Genomic DNA, 16420 nt, shown 5'->3' on the forward strand with positions numbered 1-16420 from the left:
ACTTTCTACGGAATAGACGTCAGTTAGTTTAAAAATTTATTACAGGTGGTGGGGCCGGGGGGAGGGACGAATAGGTGAAACACAGAGGAATTTTAGGGCAGTGAAGCTATTCTGTGTGTTACTTAGTAGTATGGTCGACACACCCCATTATGTATTTGTCTATTCCCATGGGACGTCAAAGAGTGAACCCTTGTGTAACTATAAAGTCATGAGTGACAATGATGTGTCAATGTAGGTTGTAGGCCGTCATTTTAACAAATGTACCCTCTGGGTGGGTGGGGGGTGATAGGAGGGAGGCTATGCATGTGTGGGGCTTGGCAGGGGGCAGTATACAGGAAATTTCTGTACCTTCTGACCAGGTTTGCCATGAACCTAAAACTGCTCTAAAAAGTAAAATCCATTAAAAAATTGATTACACACACACACACACCCCTACTACTGAGATGGGCTCTGACAAATATGAAAATTTAAGAAATCTAACTCTTTATTTAACATCAAAGCTAACATCAAGTGTTTATTTAAAAAAATAATGGCACCTGCTTTGAATAGGGTGACAATCTACGCAGAATTTACAATTTTAGGCTGACATGAAACTATATGGTATCTCACCAAATGGAAATTCTAGAAAAGACCTCACAATAAACATTCTAGTTTCCATTTTCAGAACTGCTAGCTACGGCCTAAACATATCTTAAACACAGAGCACGTTTTGTTGAAACATTTTTTCTCTTAGGACAAACACAGGAGACATGTTTTAAATAAATTAAAATTGCAACACATAAATTATTCCTAAAACAATCAAGGTACATTACTTTCCAGCTTCTTATAAACAGAGAATTGTACTGACTTTAGAAAATTATAGGTTAGTTCTGCTTTTTATCTTCTGGGTTACCAAACTCTTGTTAACTGTACCTTCTTTTAGCTTCATAACCATTTTTGATGTAAATGGCCAATATTATTCTTTTCAGTGATTTATCCTTTTAGACCAACTCCTTCCTTAGCACGTGTGTTAAACTTCTTGAAACATTTCTCTCCAGCTAAAGCCCTGAATCTTAAATGCCATTTCACCCTACTCCTGGCTCACTCCTCAAAATTATAGAAATATGCAGTAGAGGTTGTTTAATCACACATGCTCATTTTAATAAGCATACCGAAATGCTTTTCCAAACCAATACAATCATACTTAGATTCCATACAAAGATGTTCCTATTTGATGCAAAACAGTTTGGTATTTCAACTTCAATCCAAAAGGACAAAAATAATTAGTTGCTTGAGGGACTCCAATTCCCATCACAGTTATTGATCCCATAATTAAACCTGATATGCTGGAGAAAAGGCAGGGCAGTAAACATACCTAGCAGGGCAATATTCCAATAAAAACAAGAGTGACAGGGGCCCCTGGGTGGCTCAGTCGGTTAAGCGTCCGACTTCAGCTCAGGTCACGATCTCGCGGTCCGTGAGTTCGAGCCCCGCGTCAGGCTCTGGGCTGATGGCTCAGAGCCTGGAGCCTGCTTCCAGTTCTGTGTCTCCCTCTCTCTCTGCCCCTCCCCCATTCATGCTCTGTCTCTCTCTGTCTCAAAAATAAATAAACGTTTAAAAAAAAAAAACAAAAAAAACACAAGAATGACAAAGTAGCAGGGCTAATTCCCACGGATGCTAATTGATGGAGAGGGATAACCACGTTTGGGCCGTAATGGAAGCGGAGATCTCAGTCTGTCAACAGTTCATACCCATCACGTAAGCAAAACCACATGCTAGAAACCGGGGGCTGATCCTACTCTCTGTACAAAATCAGCAGTGGAGTACTTTTATTTACGGCTTCATTGTGGTTTGAATTGGGGTGGGGGGGGGGGGGGAGTTCAATGTTTTGTTCTGGCTTGATCATACTCAAAATGTAAACTGGGATAACTGATTCCAATACCCACATAAGAGGATTTTTAGATTTTTGTTTTGCCCTCAGCGAACTATCATTATCTTGGTGATCATGAAAATAGTATGTCACAAAAAAATCCTGTGCTAGGATGCAATATCCAGTATCTTTTTTTAATTTTCATGTTTATTATTGAGAGAGAGAGAAGAAAAACAAGCACGAGTGGGGGAGGGGCAGAGAGAGAGGGAGACACGGATTCCTAAGCAGAGTCGTCAGCACAGAGCCCGATGCAGGGCTTGAACTCATGAACTGCAAGATCATGACCTGAACTGAAGTTGGCACTTAACCGACTGAGCCACCCAGATGCCCCTGCAACGTCCAGTATCTTAAAGCACTAAGTTTGCTTTGTGAGCAGGTGCCTGACCATCCCATGACTGGCTTCATCTTTACTACGAATGAAAGGTGGGGAAAGGGATTAGCTGACTTAAATGTAAATTAAATAACCAATTCCATGATATATCCCAGTTGGATCACTATTTTTAATTGAATAATGTATAAAATTTTATTTAATCTTACCCTTGTGTGGGAAAGGAAATACAATGGGAGGGATTATTCCTTAAGAGAACAGTAAACCACAGAGGGTAAAGGTCTCCTTGGAGCGTATCAACTATTAAAAAGCTTCATGAACTTTCAACAAGACTCTAAAACAAGCATGCCATGTAGGTTGAGCATACCCAAGTGAAAACAAGTTATCTGACGTCTAACGAGAACTGGTGGACATACAGATTCTGTGCAAAAGAAGGCATGATCAAATGGGATGATTTAGACCCTAGATTTCAGAGCAGAGCCAGTTTCTAGCCGCTTCTGTTAACAGCTCCAGACTGGAGGGGGCGGAGTGTGTGGCTTTCCATTTCCTCCCCTACTTCTGCAGCGGAGAGGAGACACGCGGATGCAGGTCTGGGAAGCGTCAAAGCGAATGTCGAGTGGAGCGTGGTGGCCAGTGAAGCAGGCCCACGTCCTGGGTCCTCCCCTGCAACCCTTAACCTCAAAGGGCTAGAAATCTCTCTCCCTCTCTGTAAAAAATAACAGCAGTATCTACTTCCGCTGCAACCTCTGGCATATGCAAAGTGCCTCAGAAAGAGGCGCAGAAATTGAGAGGCGCCCACCAGGACCCAGGGGTGGAAGCTGCATCCAGCCCTCAGCCGAATGGAGACGGACGCCCACAGGTGAAGGAGAATGCTGGCCATTAAAATACAGAAGCAAAAGAAAGCACACCGTTCTTTCTCCCTCCCATCCCTGGATCTGGAACTCTTTTCTGTCCCCAGGGTTTGATGGATCACAGTGTATTTACAGCCAACTTGGCAGAACAAGGGCGAGTCTGATGGTGGAAGGGGACACGGCCATGAGATGGGGGTAGGGCTGCTGACTCCGTCTTCCCTGAATCCAAGATGCTTAACAGCCAAAGATTTCACGAAATGATCGTTACTGGTTTTAAGAAGCTTGAGTCCAGAATTAGATCGTGGGGACAGTTGAAGAAGTTTGTGAATTTACTAAAACCACTGAACTGTCACGTTAAAAGAAGAAAGCTTGAGTTGTCTAAGTCTCACACACACTGGACTTGTGCCAAATGCTCGACTGTTCCACTCTCTCAAACCATGGCGCACTGTCACATTTTTTTTTTTTCAGGAGATTTCCCCAAGAGCAGCTGTTCGCAAAATATTGCACTTAATTTAAATCCAGGCGATTTGATGTTTTCTGGAAGAAAATGTACACTAACATACATCTTTACGCCTTCAGAGAACAGAGCGGATGGCAGGAGGCAGGACTGAACAGCCGTTTCCATTAAAATCTTCTAACTTCATTTTCAGTAGGTACAGAGAGAAAGAGATTTAAAGGGGAGTATCATCTGGGCTGAAAGTAGTGAGTAGAATCCCTCAAGCAGGTTGAGGATGTTAACTTCTGAATGTTTTCACCTCAGGGGAAGAAGCGCGGCCCCTCTATTACCTGGGCCCTTGTCTCCAGGAAGATCCCGAGAGGTGACAGACAGCCTTCGCTTGGACACTGGATCAATCTATGTGATTCCGGCTGGTCTCACAGGGTCATAAGAGGACCTTCTCAGTCTCCATCCAGGTCGACTGCTCCCCCTGATCCGACTGCCACCCCATTAGACCACACATCCTATTTCCCTCCTGCTTCCAGAGTTCCTACCTCAGAGCACTTTCGCTTTATAAAAGTACAATTCTGTTGTCGTAAAGAAAAACAAAAACCCCACGACACGAGCATCATTTGTTTTCATTTGTGGAGATTTGCGATCCCTCGCAAGCCAGGGAATAGAGTGAATCACGTCCTCACAGGGGGTCTATCACAATTAAGATGTGCTGAAATACAAACCTCCAGAGTAGTGCTTACTGGACCCTGATGTTCAAGCCATGGCTTGATGTGGGATTTGGAAGAATTTCTACATGCTTGAAGGCAAGGCATTCAACGGCCACTTCAGATAAAATCAACGTGTGGCTCCCCGGATGTTAGAAGGTGAAAGCCCCACTCATAAATCTTCGCATCTTACCATTTAAAGTGCAAGACAACATCTAAGTTAGACGTCTGACGGATCAACAGGCGTGTCGTAAGATTTCCACGTTACTTGTGAGTCACGCACGACTGACCGCTATGGACACTGGGAACAGGTGGGGCCTAGGGTCCTCTGGACAAGTGGACTGGATGACACAGGATTTTCTGTACTTTCAAAGGCCACGAGGGTTCACCGTGGCCAATGCGTGTACTTCCCCTCCCCAAGTCCTGCTACATCCTTGCTGCTAACAGGACTCAGGGAAAGAAATACAACCACAAGCAACAGTGAAGCTCGACTGTGATAGAGACTTAAGAGAGAGACAGAGACTTAAAATCCCTTTTCTTCTGGATCATTAATTATGTCAAATGCTCAATAACCAGAGGCTGGCCATGCTGGGCTAGTCAGGTGGGCAGAAGATCTGGTGTGATTAAGGCAGTGAGCGACGTGGGGAGAGCTCTGAAACAGATTCACATTCGCTAAGGATGGGGACTGAGCCGGCAAGTACTACCGTGTGAAGGGAACTGTAGTTATTTACAATGCACAGCCCAGGCCTGGTCACCTCTAGTCAGCACAACCCCGTTCATTTGAAAATTTGGTAGAATGCACAGTTTTCTTTAAAACATAAATCTGAAAGAACCTGAAGACAGGAACCCGCGGCTTCATCTGGGTATTAGGATCCTTTCTAGGGCACACAGAATATGGTCCCAGTTTTTACAAAATATCGCAAGAAGAGTCACGGCGAAGAAAGTGCCGAGAATGTGGAAGCGGCTCTTCATCATGGGCGAGACAAACTTGGCAATGGTAGACACACACACTAGGATGACAGTCATGAAGGCCAGGATCACGTTTATGCACCTCCCCAGGAGCACTTTGGCATTCACGGTGTCTGTCTGCAGGACTTGCTGCTCTTGCTGGTGGAGCTCCAGCTTAGAAATGCGAGTCTGGCAGGATTCCAAGGCTTCCTGTGGGCAAGAGGGAGAGCAAGGGTCACACGCTGTCGGGACCATGGGCAACACGTGAGCACATGCTTGGATGTGCACGGAAGCTCCCTGGCTCAGGACACTCGATGCTGAGGCAGCTTCAAACAGCCAAGCTGACGGTGACGATGATGACAAAGAACGGAAACGAGAATCCCAAGGTTCATTTATTCTGTTATTCACGGACAGAACGAACAACCATAAAATACCATAAACGGGGACTTACGGTTAAGTATTTTGAAATAAAGCACATAAACTATTGGCATCCGTTGGTATCATCAGGACCAAACCAGAGGAGGGGTAGGCCATTGTGGGACAGGCGACTACCCCCAGCCATGGAGTAGGTGGTGCCTATTTCCACTGCTCAGTGGATGTATGCATCCACTTATATAGACTGTGGAGGATGAAGGGAGAAGGGATGGGGACAGGACTGACCACGGGCGACTCGGCTCTCACTTGCTCTCTGAATGCTGTTACTCAGGACACTATCCACTGCTGCACATCCTTCCCAGAGCTCGTTCTTTCTAAGGCTTCAGTCGCTAAGACACAGAGGACCCCAAGTGTCTCTCTGGCCAAGTCACCTCCTCTGAGTTTGACACATGTATCTACATGGCTCCTTGACATCCCCCTCTGAGCTTCTCAGAAGCACCTGGAATGCAACATGTCCAGGTGCGGATTCACATACCGCACCCTCTCCTGCACCTGCCATCGGTCCTGTTTCCCTTCTGGTGCTCCTTTCCTCAGAAAACAGCACCTGGCTCAGCCGGTTCCTCCCACCAGACACTCATTTCCGCTAATCCGTCCCCAGCCCTGTCGATGCGACCTACAGCATCTATCTTTAGGGGCCCATTTCTCTCCCCCCCCCCCCCCCCCCCCCCCCCCCCCCCCGCCCCACTCACCATGCTCTGGCCATGCTGGCTTTTTAAAGTTTGGAAAAGGAGCATGTTCGGGACCTTTGTACATGCATATACTGTGCCTGAAACGTTTGGTTCCCCACTCCCTCCCCTCCTCACCGGTGGATCTCCCTCCCTCTCAGGTCCCACCTAGGAAGCCGTCCCAGCCCCATCGGACGATGTGAAGTTTCCCCCAGCCCTCTCCCCCAACCAGAAGACCACAGCTGCACAAGGATGGGGACTAGGCCACCTGCTGTTACCCCAGCAAAGAGCCGGCCATGAAGCAGGGAGCAGACGGGCGCCAGGAAGGAGGCATGAGGCTCGTGAGAGGAAACTCTGTGCCTCTTGGGAGAACAGGACCTGACTAGAGGTGGTACAACGAGCCCCTTTTTAGTTCACTAGCCTACTGTCTAACTCGTTTCCCAACGTGTGCTTGCTTGGTTACAACACAGCCATCTTGTCAGGTTTTCAACAACCATAACAGCTGTAACACTGATTCGCTTTTCTTCCACTGAATATACTCTATGGGCCAAAGAACAGAGTTCTCTGTTACTATAGTAACTTTCATGACATGGGTTACCAACAGAGAAGGTAAAACTCCTTCAGATTTTCACATTCTAAAAAAGCACTGGCCTCCTAAAAGAGCAGGCACGTGCCCCAGGGATCACGAATTCTTTTCAACTATTTGAGCTCACGGTCTCCTCTTTTTTAGACGCGGCAGGGAAAAGCGGACAGAACAAGACAAAAGACCAACATTTTTGGCAAATCCATTCATCTTTAATTGGGTACACACGTTACATATATAAACAGACTAATCCCAGAACTAAATTCCTTGGAACTGCTATCAAATTTTTTTACCAAAAGAAAGATCCAAGAAAATTAAGTAGTGAGTTGCAAGGAATTTTAGTTACAGCACCCACTAAGTGATGGCCCCGTGATTCTTAGCGCTTCTTTGGATCCAGTGTTTAACTTAACTGGGGACAAGGACAGAGGACGGACTGAATTATGCTTAAGCCTGTTTTAATTGGGAATTCTAATAAAACAAAACTCAGTTTCTTAAAACAGTAAAACCCTTGCCTCCCCGTGGACAACAGCCACCCTCACCTTAGCAGCTCTTCCCACTGTAGAACCCTGCCTGTACGAACAAAACAAACGCGAACTGAAGACGAACTTGAGCGGGCCCGATTGTGAAAAGCCCCGAGGAATAGGGCTCCTCACCAATATAACAGAAAACACGGCCGGCATTTATTTTTTGACTGCCTGCTATGCGTCAGGAAGATTTAAGTACTTTATATATATTATCCATTTAATCCTCCTGACAGCCTTTTGAGGTGAAGCTCACTGATGAGATTTCCATTTTACAGATGAGGAAACTGAGGCCCAGGGAGCTAACTTATCCAGAGTCACACGGTAAGCGGTAGAGCCAGGACTCTCACTATCTGAACAAAGAAGACTCTATAGTCACACAGACAGATGTCCTCTTTGCATTTGTGAGCTGGAGACGAAACCAGAAAAATGTTCAAATGAACTCCTCTATATAGTGAAGCTTGCTTTCTGAAGTCCCTCACTTTATCTTACTCGTTCATCTTTAAAGTATGTTTTTTTTAAAAAAAGAAAAGGAAAAAAGAACACTAACCCAAACTATCCCCTAAATAAGAAAACCACATATTTAGACATAATCCAGTGGCATCCCAGACATGTTCTAAAAACAGAATGTTTTAATAAAACTGACTGCACTGTTCACCCTGCAACACTTAACATTTAAATGGGTCACATTCTTTAAACCAGTCAATGGTGATGCTAAGTCTCCTAACCCAGAGCAAGGGCAAAACCTCCCTAGTGTCTCCCACACCTTGGTCCTCAGAGGTAGAAGGTTTCCCACCAGCTCCGTCTGATGCTCTGGATCCCAGAAACATCCAAGTAGATGCCTGGGATTGGCACAGACTCACAGCCTGCGACACAGAGAAGAACAAAATGTGGGCAGCTGAAACTCCAGCTCACACACTGTGGGGGAAAAAAAAATCTCCCTTTATATGTTTCAGTTTTCTCCCTCATAAAGTATGGCTGGAGAAAATCACCACTGCCTACAAAGACAAGTTGTAAAAATGGAGCTGAGCTCTACTTGGAGAGTGTGCTTTCTTGCTTTTTAATTATTTTTTTTTGTAAAGTTTATTTATTTTGAGAGAGAGAGAGAGAGAGAGAGAGAGAGAAAACAAGTAAGCATGAGTGGGGGAGGGGCAGAGAGAGGGGGAAACAGAGAATCTCAAGCAGGCTCTTTCCTATCTGTGCAGAGCCCGACGCGGGGCTCGAACTCACAAATCGTGAGATCGCGACCTGAGCTGAAATGAAGTCGGATGCTTAACCGACTGAGGCACCCAGGTGCCCCTACCTTTTTGCTTTTTTAAAAAAGATGATGACGGTCCCTGGGTGCCTCAGGCGGTTAAGCGTCTGACTCTTCATTTCAGCTCAGGTCACGATCTCATGGTTTGTGAGTTCGAGCCCCGCGTCGGGCTCTGCACAGACAGGAAAGAGCCTGCTTGAGATTCTCTATCTCCCTCTCTCTCTGTCCCTCTCTCCCTTTCTCTTTCAAAAATAAATAAACTTTGAAAAAAGAAAAAAAGAAGATCAATAGGAATGTAAATTGCTGCAGCCACTATGGAAAACAATATAGAAATTCCTTAAAAAATGAAACCTAGAATTCCCTATGATCCAGCAATTCCACTTTTGAGTATATACCCGAAGGAAATGAAACCAGTTTCTAGAAGAGAACCCCCATATTCACAGCAGCATTATTTATAACAGCCAAGACACAGAACAACCTAAGAGTCCATCAACAGATGAATAAAGAAATGTGCTACACATATACACAATGGAATACTATGCGGCCATGTCACTTGTGACACGTGGATGGACTGACGGCATGATGCTAAGTGAGGAGTCAGACGGAGGAAGACAAACAGGCCGTATGATCTCACTTATATGTGGAATTGAAAAAACAAACACACTCATAGAAACAAAGAACAGATTGGTGGTTCCTAGAGGCAGGGGTGGAGGGTAGGGGAAATGGGTGAAAGTGGTCAAAAGGTCCAAACTTCTAGTTATAAGATGAGGATGTGATGTGTAACGCAGCTGACTACAGTTAACAGTACTGTATTACGTATTCGAAAGATGTTAAGAGAGAAGGTCTCAAAAATTCTCATCGCAAGAAAACAATGTGTTAATTATGTGAGGTGATGGATGTTAACTCACTTAGGTGATCATTTTGCGCGCGCTCGCTCGCGCTCTCTCTCTCTATAAATCATTATGTTGTACACTTTAATGCAAAGTTGTATGTCAATTATCTCAGTGAAAGTAGAAGAAAAGAAAGAGACCCTCTAGTAGCAGGAAAAAAAAAAGCACTCAGGAAGACTAGGGCTGTTTCGCTACAGTGCTGCCATCACATTAATCCTGAGACGTGCTTTTGTTTACACTGACTCAGCAACCCCTTCCATCCATCCATCCATCCATCCAGATCCTACCGATCCCTGCCAAGTCCCACCCTCTCTGGACATTCATTCACATTCATTATTCAAGGACTGTCCGCAAAACCTCGTCCAAGTCACTTAACCTCTCTGCCTTAGTCTCCACAGCTGAGAAATGGGGAAAATAGTAAGAACTGCCCGAAAGGGTTATTGTAAGGAGGAGCTGGAGAGAGAAGGGAGGCATGGCAAGTGCTCTGCTAATGTATGGTATATGGTATGCACTCGAGTCCTTGAAATTCTTACAAATATCCAAGCTATTCTTAGTCTACAGATGAGCAAACATATCCAAGACTTGCTCAGGGTCACATAACTGGTAAATGGCTGACCTGGGACTAAAATCTAGTATCTGACCGCAAAATGACCAACCGTCCCACCCGTTCATAGCTTGTTGGGCACTGTGTGTCTGAATCCTGTGGCTTTTACTGTCTGGGTCACATAATTTGGCCCCTGTTCACGTTTGCTTGAGCCGTTTGGCAGGTTACCCAATCCTGACTCCCCATCTAGTCAGTAAGCTTCTTGAAGGCAAGGTTTGCCTCATATTTAAAAAGTTTTGCAATTTTGGTAGGGGTGGTAGAGGGGGCGGGGAGGGAGGAGAGGTTATAGGCGATGGGCTTGGGTAGATAATAAATATTTGTTAATCAAAATAACTACACAGAGAATAGCCTCTTTACTCAGTGACACCTAGAACATGAGCTAATGGGGTTAATAAGGTAGAGAATGTTTGTGCAGAGAAAACATTTTGCTGCACGTGCCAGGAATCCTGTCGGGTTTATGGGATAATGCATTTAGAGTTCGTTGAACGACTTAAAGGCTGGGAAGAGCCCGCGTTGAGTGCCTGACGGCGAAGGGAACGGTACCTGGATGTCCCGTGAGCGCTCATAGGCCTGGTAGGCCACCTTCTCCTCGATGCTGGCCAGCTCCTGCTTCAGGTTGGCTGTCTCGTGCTGATGCAGATCCGTCAGGTCGTGCAGCTGGTCTTCCAGTCGCTCGTACCTTTGCAAAGACAGGAGCTGATTCTGAGTGTGACACTTCAAAGGTCTCCTGGTTTTCATTCCCCGGAAGACTATGCTTCCGAAAGAATACGTCCAGCTACAGGGAACATGCTTTTGGCTAACCGTGAATTCCAGCTAAAAGCACTGGTCTCTGTCACATTAACTTCTGCGTCCTCACTCCTGAGGTTTCACGCACACCGAAGTTGGCTTTCCCACCTCATCAGACAAGCTGAGAAATGGGGAAAATAGTAAGAATTGCCCAAAAGGGCTGCTGTAAGGAGGAGTTGCAGTGACGACACAACAGGCCTGATGCACTCACCAGTGCCGGTCAATGGACAGGGAGGGCTGTCTGGGGTCCGGCTCGAGACAAGGACCTGCTGGTGTCCGCCCCCCCCCCCCCCCCTCCGCCTGCACAGCGCCTTCTGGTTCACAGGCATGGCTCTCAAGCCCAGAGAGCCCGTAAGGAAAGAACCAACTTCTACACTAGAGTTAACTCCATTTCCCAAGGCATACTCTGATTCTGAAAACATGTTTCAATTCTTGGAACTTAGTGCTGATAAAAACATTAAACTCATTAGAAATTATAGGGGATCCTGGGTGGCTCAGTCAGTTAAGCGGCCAACTTGTCATGATCTCAGGTCATGATCTCATGGTTTGTGAGTTCAAGCCTGGCGTTGGGCTCTGTGCTCCCTGCATGGAGCCTACTTCGGATCTTCTGTCTCCCTTTTTCTGGCCCCTCCCCCACTCAGGCACTCCCTCTCCCTCTCTCTCTCTCTCTCAAAAATAAATAAACTTTAAAAAAAATTTTTTAAAGAAAGAAATTATAAATGACTTACAAGTGGCATTTCCAAAAGTCCAAATCTTTTTTTTTTTTAATTTTTTTTTAACATTTATTTATTTTTGAGACAGAGAGAGACAGAGCATGAACGGGGGAGGGTCAGAGAGAGGGAGACACAGAATCCGAAACAGGCTCCAGGCTCTGAGCTGTCAGCCCAGAGCCCGATGCGGGGCTCGAACTCACGGACCGCAAGATCATGACCTGAGCCGAAGTCGGACGCCCAACCGACTGAGCCACCCAGGCGCCCCCAAAAGTCCAAATCTTAAGTAACGGAAGAACAAAGATTGTCATTCCCACCTCCCATTTCCCTCAAAGAAGAGGGATTTGTCTTATATTTGAAAACTTAGAATGTTTATTTGAAAACAGGAAGCACTATTTGGGTAATGCATTAGCCTGAAATGACTTCTATCAATGTCAGTGTTAGATGCTTATATAGGTCACCTGACAGAATCATATGAGAGAGAGACAGAGGGAGGGAGACAGATTATATGTCAATTATACCTTAAGAAAAAAAGTGAGATCAAAAAGTAATTTTATGCAGGGGTTCCTGGGTGGCTCAGTCGGTTAAATGTCCGACTTTGGCTGAGGTCATGATCTCACAGTTCGTGAGATTGAGCCCCGTTTCGGGCTCTGTGCTGACAGCTCAGAGCCTGGAGCCTGCTTCGGATTCTGTGTCTCCCTCTCTCTCTGCCCCTCCCCCACACGCTCGCTCATGCTCTCTCTCTCTCTCAAAAATAAATACACTTAAAAAAAAGTAATTTAATGAAGATTTAATAATTATTCTCAGATAGGACTTCATAGGTACCCAATGTTGGTGTAAAAGCCTTTTAAGGATCTCTTACAGCAAACGATACAGTCAGAGGCTAACCCTTGGACAATCACAAACATAACTACACGACAAATGAGGAAACTACCCTAAATTTATATAAGTGGGTATTTGTGAGTTGGGATAAAATTTGGATCTAAAGAGTACTATATCCCGAACTATTCAGATGGAACTGAAGTCAGTATTTTCTGGAAAACCTGTGACTCAAAAATAGTTATGTGAGAAAGACACTAGAGTCAAAGATGTATGCTGAAAGTTTAAAAAAATGGTTTCATAGAATATAAGAGCTGAAAAAAGCCACATTTACAAATTAATACATTTAAAACCATTTTGAGATATAAAGTATGTAAGTTAAATTTAAAGTTTAACCTTACAATATGTAATGGGCTTTCAATATTTTTTCTTATATATTTTTTTTAATTTTTTTTTAACATTTTTTAATTTTTGAGACAGAGAGAGACAGAGCATGAACGGGGGAGGGGCAGAGAGAGAGGGAGACACAGAATTGGAAGCAGGCTCCAGGCTCCGAGCCATCAGCCCAGAGCCCGACGTGGGGCTCGAACTCACGGACCGCGAGATCGTGACCTGAGTTGAAGTTGGACGCTTAACCGACTGAGCCACCCAGGTGCCCCTCTTTTAATATTTTTTTAATTTTTAAAATTCTTATTTATTTTTGAGAGAAAGAAAGACAGCATGTGAGCTGGGGAGGGGCAGAGAAAGAGAGACACAGAATCCGAAGCAGGCTCCAGGCTCTGTGCTGACCCTGATGCAGGGCTTAAACTCACGAACCACCAGATCAGGACCTGAGCCAAACCTGGACGCTTAACTGACTGAGCCACCCAGGTGTCCCATGGGCATTTAACTTTTTCTCTACATTTTTATAAGTTAACATGTTCGTTCTGACTAAAAACAAAAAACAAAACAAACAACCACAATTTTGGGGGCGCCTGGCTGGCTCAGTTGGTAGCAAGCATGTGATTCTTGATCTCAGGGTTGTGGGTTCAAGCTCCACACTAGTACAGTGATTACTTAAAATCTTAAAAAAAACAAAACAAAACAAAACAAAACAAACTTTGGGGAATCTTTTTACTGAGAAACAGTAGAAAATCAATTCTTATTAGTATTTTTATTAATTAGTTATAGGCACATAAAATCTAGCCTATAAATATCTTTTAGAAGTAGCTAATATAGGGGTGCCCGGGCGGCGCAGTTAGGCATTGGGCTCTTGATCTCGGCTCAGGCGATGATCTCATAGTTTGTGGGTTCGAGCCCTGCATGGAGCTCTGCACTGACAGCGTGGAGCCTGCTTGGGATTCTGTCTCTCCTTCTCTCTGCCCCTCCCCCAATTGTGCATGTGCTCTCTCTCTCAAAATAAATAAACTTTAAAAAGATGAGCTAATATAAAAAAATAAAATTAGCTAATATAATCCACAAGATTTGAATTTATACTTTACTCTTAAGATTTCTTTTGAAAACTATTTATGGTGAAAAGTTTAGTGAGCAAAATATCGTACATAAAAAAAATGTACACTATATAAAAACTTGAAGATTAATGTACCAAAGAAAATCTACCTTGTTGAACAATGCAGTGATTTCTTTTAAAAATGGTTATTTATTATTTTTGAGAGAGACAGAAACAGAGAGCATACGCGTGCAGGGGAGGGGCAGAGAGAGAGGTAGACAGAGGATCCGAAGTGGGTTCTGTGCTGACCTGATATGGGCTCAAACTCACAAACCGCGAAATTATGACCTGAGCCGAAGTAGGACGCTTAGCTAACTGAGTCACCCAGGTTCCCCAACCATACAATGGGTCATTTACTTGACAGTTATCGTGGAGGAAAATAAAATACAGATCTACGAATCAGTGTAACAAAACTTTATGACAGAAGTCTACTGGAGCTTAAGAAGGAACTCCACGTGCACATGAGCTACAGACTATACAGCGACATTTTAACAGACTCACACAACTCTCTCTGAAGTATCAACCTGTACGTCACAAACTATAAAGTTTAGAATCACGAAGTATGGAAAACACTACTGATTTTAAATGTTTTTTTGATCCACATCCATATCCATGGAAAACACAACCACGAGCGTGTCACTTCCAAGCAATCTCTCTGCACTTAGTAAGTCATGCTTCTAGAAGAATTCCAAGAGAACAGTCTGACATACCTGTATCTTTCCTCTTGCAGCGTCTGAGAAATAAAACCGTATTCTCTCTTAAACTGCACCTTCAGCGCCTCGATGTCCTCAGCCAGCTGTGCCTGGGTGTCCTTGATCTCCCTCAGCTCCTCCAGGATCATGGTGAGCTTGCCCTGGCTGTCCAGCGTGCCGGCTCCGCTGGCCCCGAAGGACTGGTTCCCGTTACTGTCGGCGGAGCCCGACGTGCCACTCGAACACTCGTCATCGCTGCCGTACTTGGGTTTGTTCACAATGGTGGCGCTGCCCCCATAGGCCCGCGGACTCCCTTCAGGCCTGAATTCCTCCAGGGAATTTTTTAAGTGAGCGATGTTATCGGCGCTGCCAAACTTATTCCGGATCAGGTTGGCAAACTCCCTGGACTTATTGAAGACGAACACGGGCGGGGTGAGGGACACGCCCGGCATGCCCGATTTCCCGCACTCCGTGCCGTGGGGAGCAGTTCGAGACTTCGCGTGGGCATCTTTCAGGGAGTGCGGCACGTCCTTCAGGTTGTCTTTGGCAATGTCCTTTGTGCTCCTGGAGGCTCCATTCTGCTCGATCTCCCTGAGCTTTCTATGATACTGTTCTAACTTCTTCTGAAGCTGGGCAATAGAGTGAGCGGACTTCTGATTCTTCTTCTCAAAGACTTGCTTGATGCGGCCCGCCTGCTGCTTGTCTGCGCTGTTGACTAGTTTCAGATACTCTGCAACATTGCCGTCGCGGGACGTCTGCTCGATCTTGATCTGCTCTGTCACCTTGAGAATTTTTTGTTTCAGGCTGTCCGCACTGAGTTTGACCTTGTGGAAGTCCAGGATGCCATCCGGTACGTCAAAGTTGAGGTTGGTGTCGGACCCCCCTCGGCGAATGTTCAGGGGCAGGCTTAGGGTGTTCATGTCATGTCGCTCTACCTGAAAGAGACAGGGAGGAAGCACTTGAAGACTTGAAGGCAAAGGCACAGTTACTGTGAGAGAATCTGGGCACACACTACAGACATACTTCAGGTCCCAGATCTTTAAACTGCAAGTATTCCTAAGATAAAAACTCCCTACTAGTCTCCCAGTTGAACAGAGGACAGCCCAACTCCTTCCTGCATCCATGTGTACTATGAGATTCAGGTTTCCCAGGGCTTGCAATGTTTTGCCTGATTACATGTAATTGTCAGTTGCCAGGGTGGAAAATGCATAATGGGACAAGGTTACCCTCAGTCCTAGTTTCCCCAGATGCCCAGGTAACTAGGGTGCCTGCCATGCTCCACACACGGTGAATTTCGACACTGTGGGAAATGCACCCAGTTCAGACCTCAATCACTTAAGAAGAAGAATGAGGGAAAAGTTCCAGCAGGTACATTCATCATCAACACAAGAAATTATTTTCTTACTGGAATCATTAAGCAGATGTGATGGGATAATATGATGCAAAATTAATTTTACTAACTGAGTAACAGTACAGTGTGTACAGGTGGAAATAAACAACCCAACCACAACGGAAGTGATTAAAAAAAAAGAACAGCAAGTGATAATACCCTGTGAAATGGCTTTCTCACTCAAGGGCCACCTGGGGAAGAAGTGCAAAGTATCATTGAGCACCACAGGTTTGTGCCGGGCAAGGGCAAGGGCAAGGGCAAGGGCAAGGGCAAGGGCAAGGGCAAGGGCAAGGGCAACGGATAGGGAAAGGGAAAGGGAAAGGGAAAGGGAAAGGGAAAGGGAAAGGGCAAGGGCAAGGGCAACGGATAGGGAAAGGGAAAGGGAAAGGG

General features: G+C 45.2%; 1 protein-coding gene across 2 annotated transcripts in view; it reads right to left on the reverse strand.

Annotated features, from left to right (window-relative positions):
- Window positions 1–462: 462 nt before the first annotated feature.
- The window catches only part of TMCC3 (transmembrane and coiled-coil domain family 3), a 270963-nt gene continuing 255005 nt past the window's right edge, over window positions 463–16420 (reverse strand). For both annotated transcript variants that reach the window (XM_049627506.1, XM_049627505.1), the window contains exons 2-4: window positions 14659–15575; window positions 10688–10823; window positions 463–5401 (exon numbers count right to left, since the gene is read on the reverse strand). In XM_049627506.1, coding sequence (XP_049483463.1) covers window positions 5099–5401; window positions 10688–10823; window positions 14659–15575 — 1356 coding nt within the window. In that variant the 3' untranslated portion in view covers window positions 463–5098. The remainder of the gene's footprint in view (window positions 5402–10687; window positions 10824–14658; window positions 15576–16420) is intronic.

Source organism: Panthera uncia, chromosome B4 (assembly GCF_023721935.1).
Source record: "Panthera uncia isolate 11264 chromosome B4, Puncia_PCG_1.0, whole genome shotgun sequence".
NCBI lineage: Eukaryota > Metazoa > Chordata > Mammalia > Carnivora > Felidae > Panthera > Panthera uncia.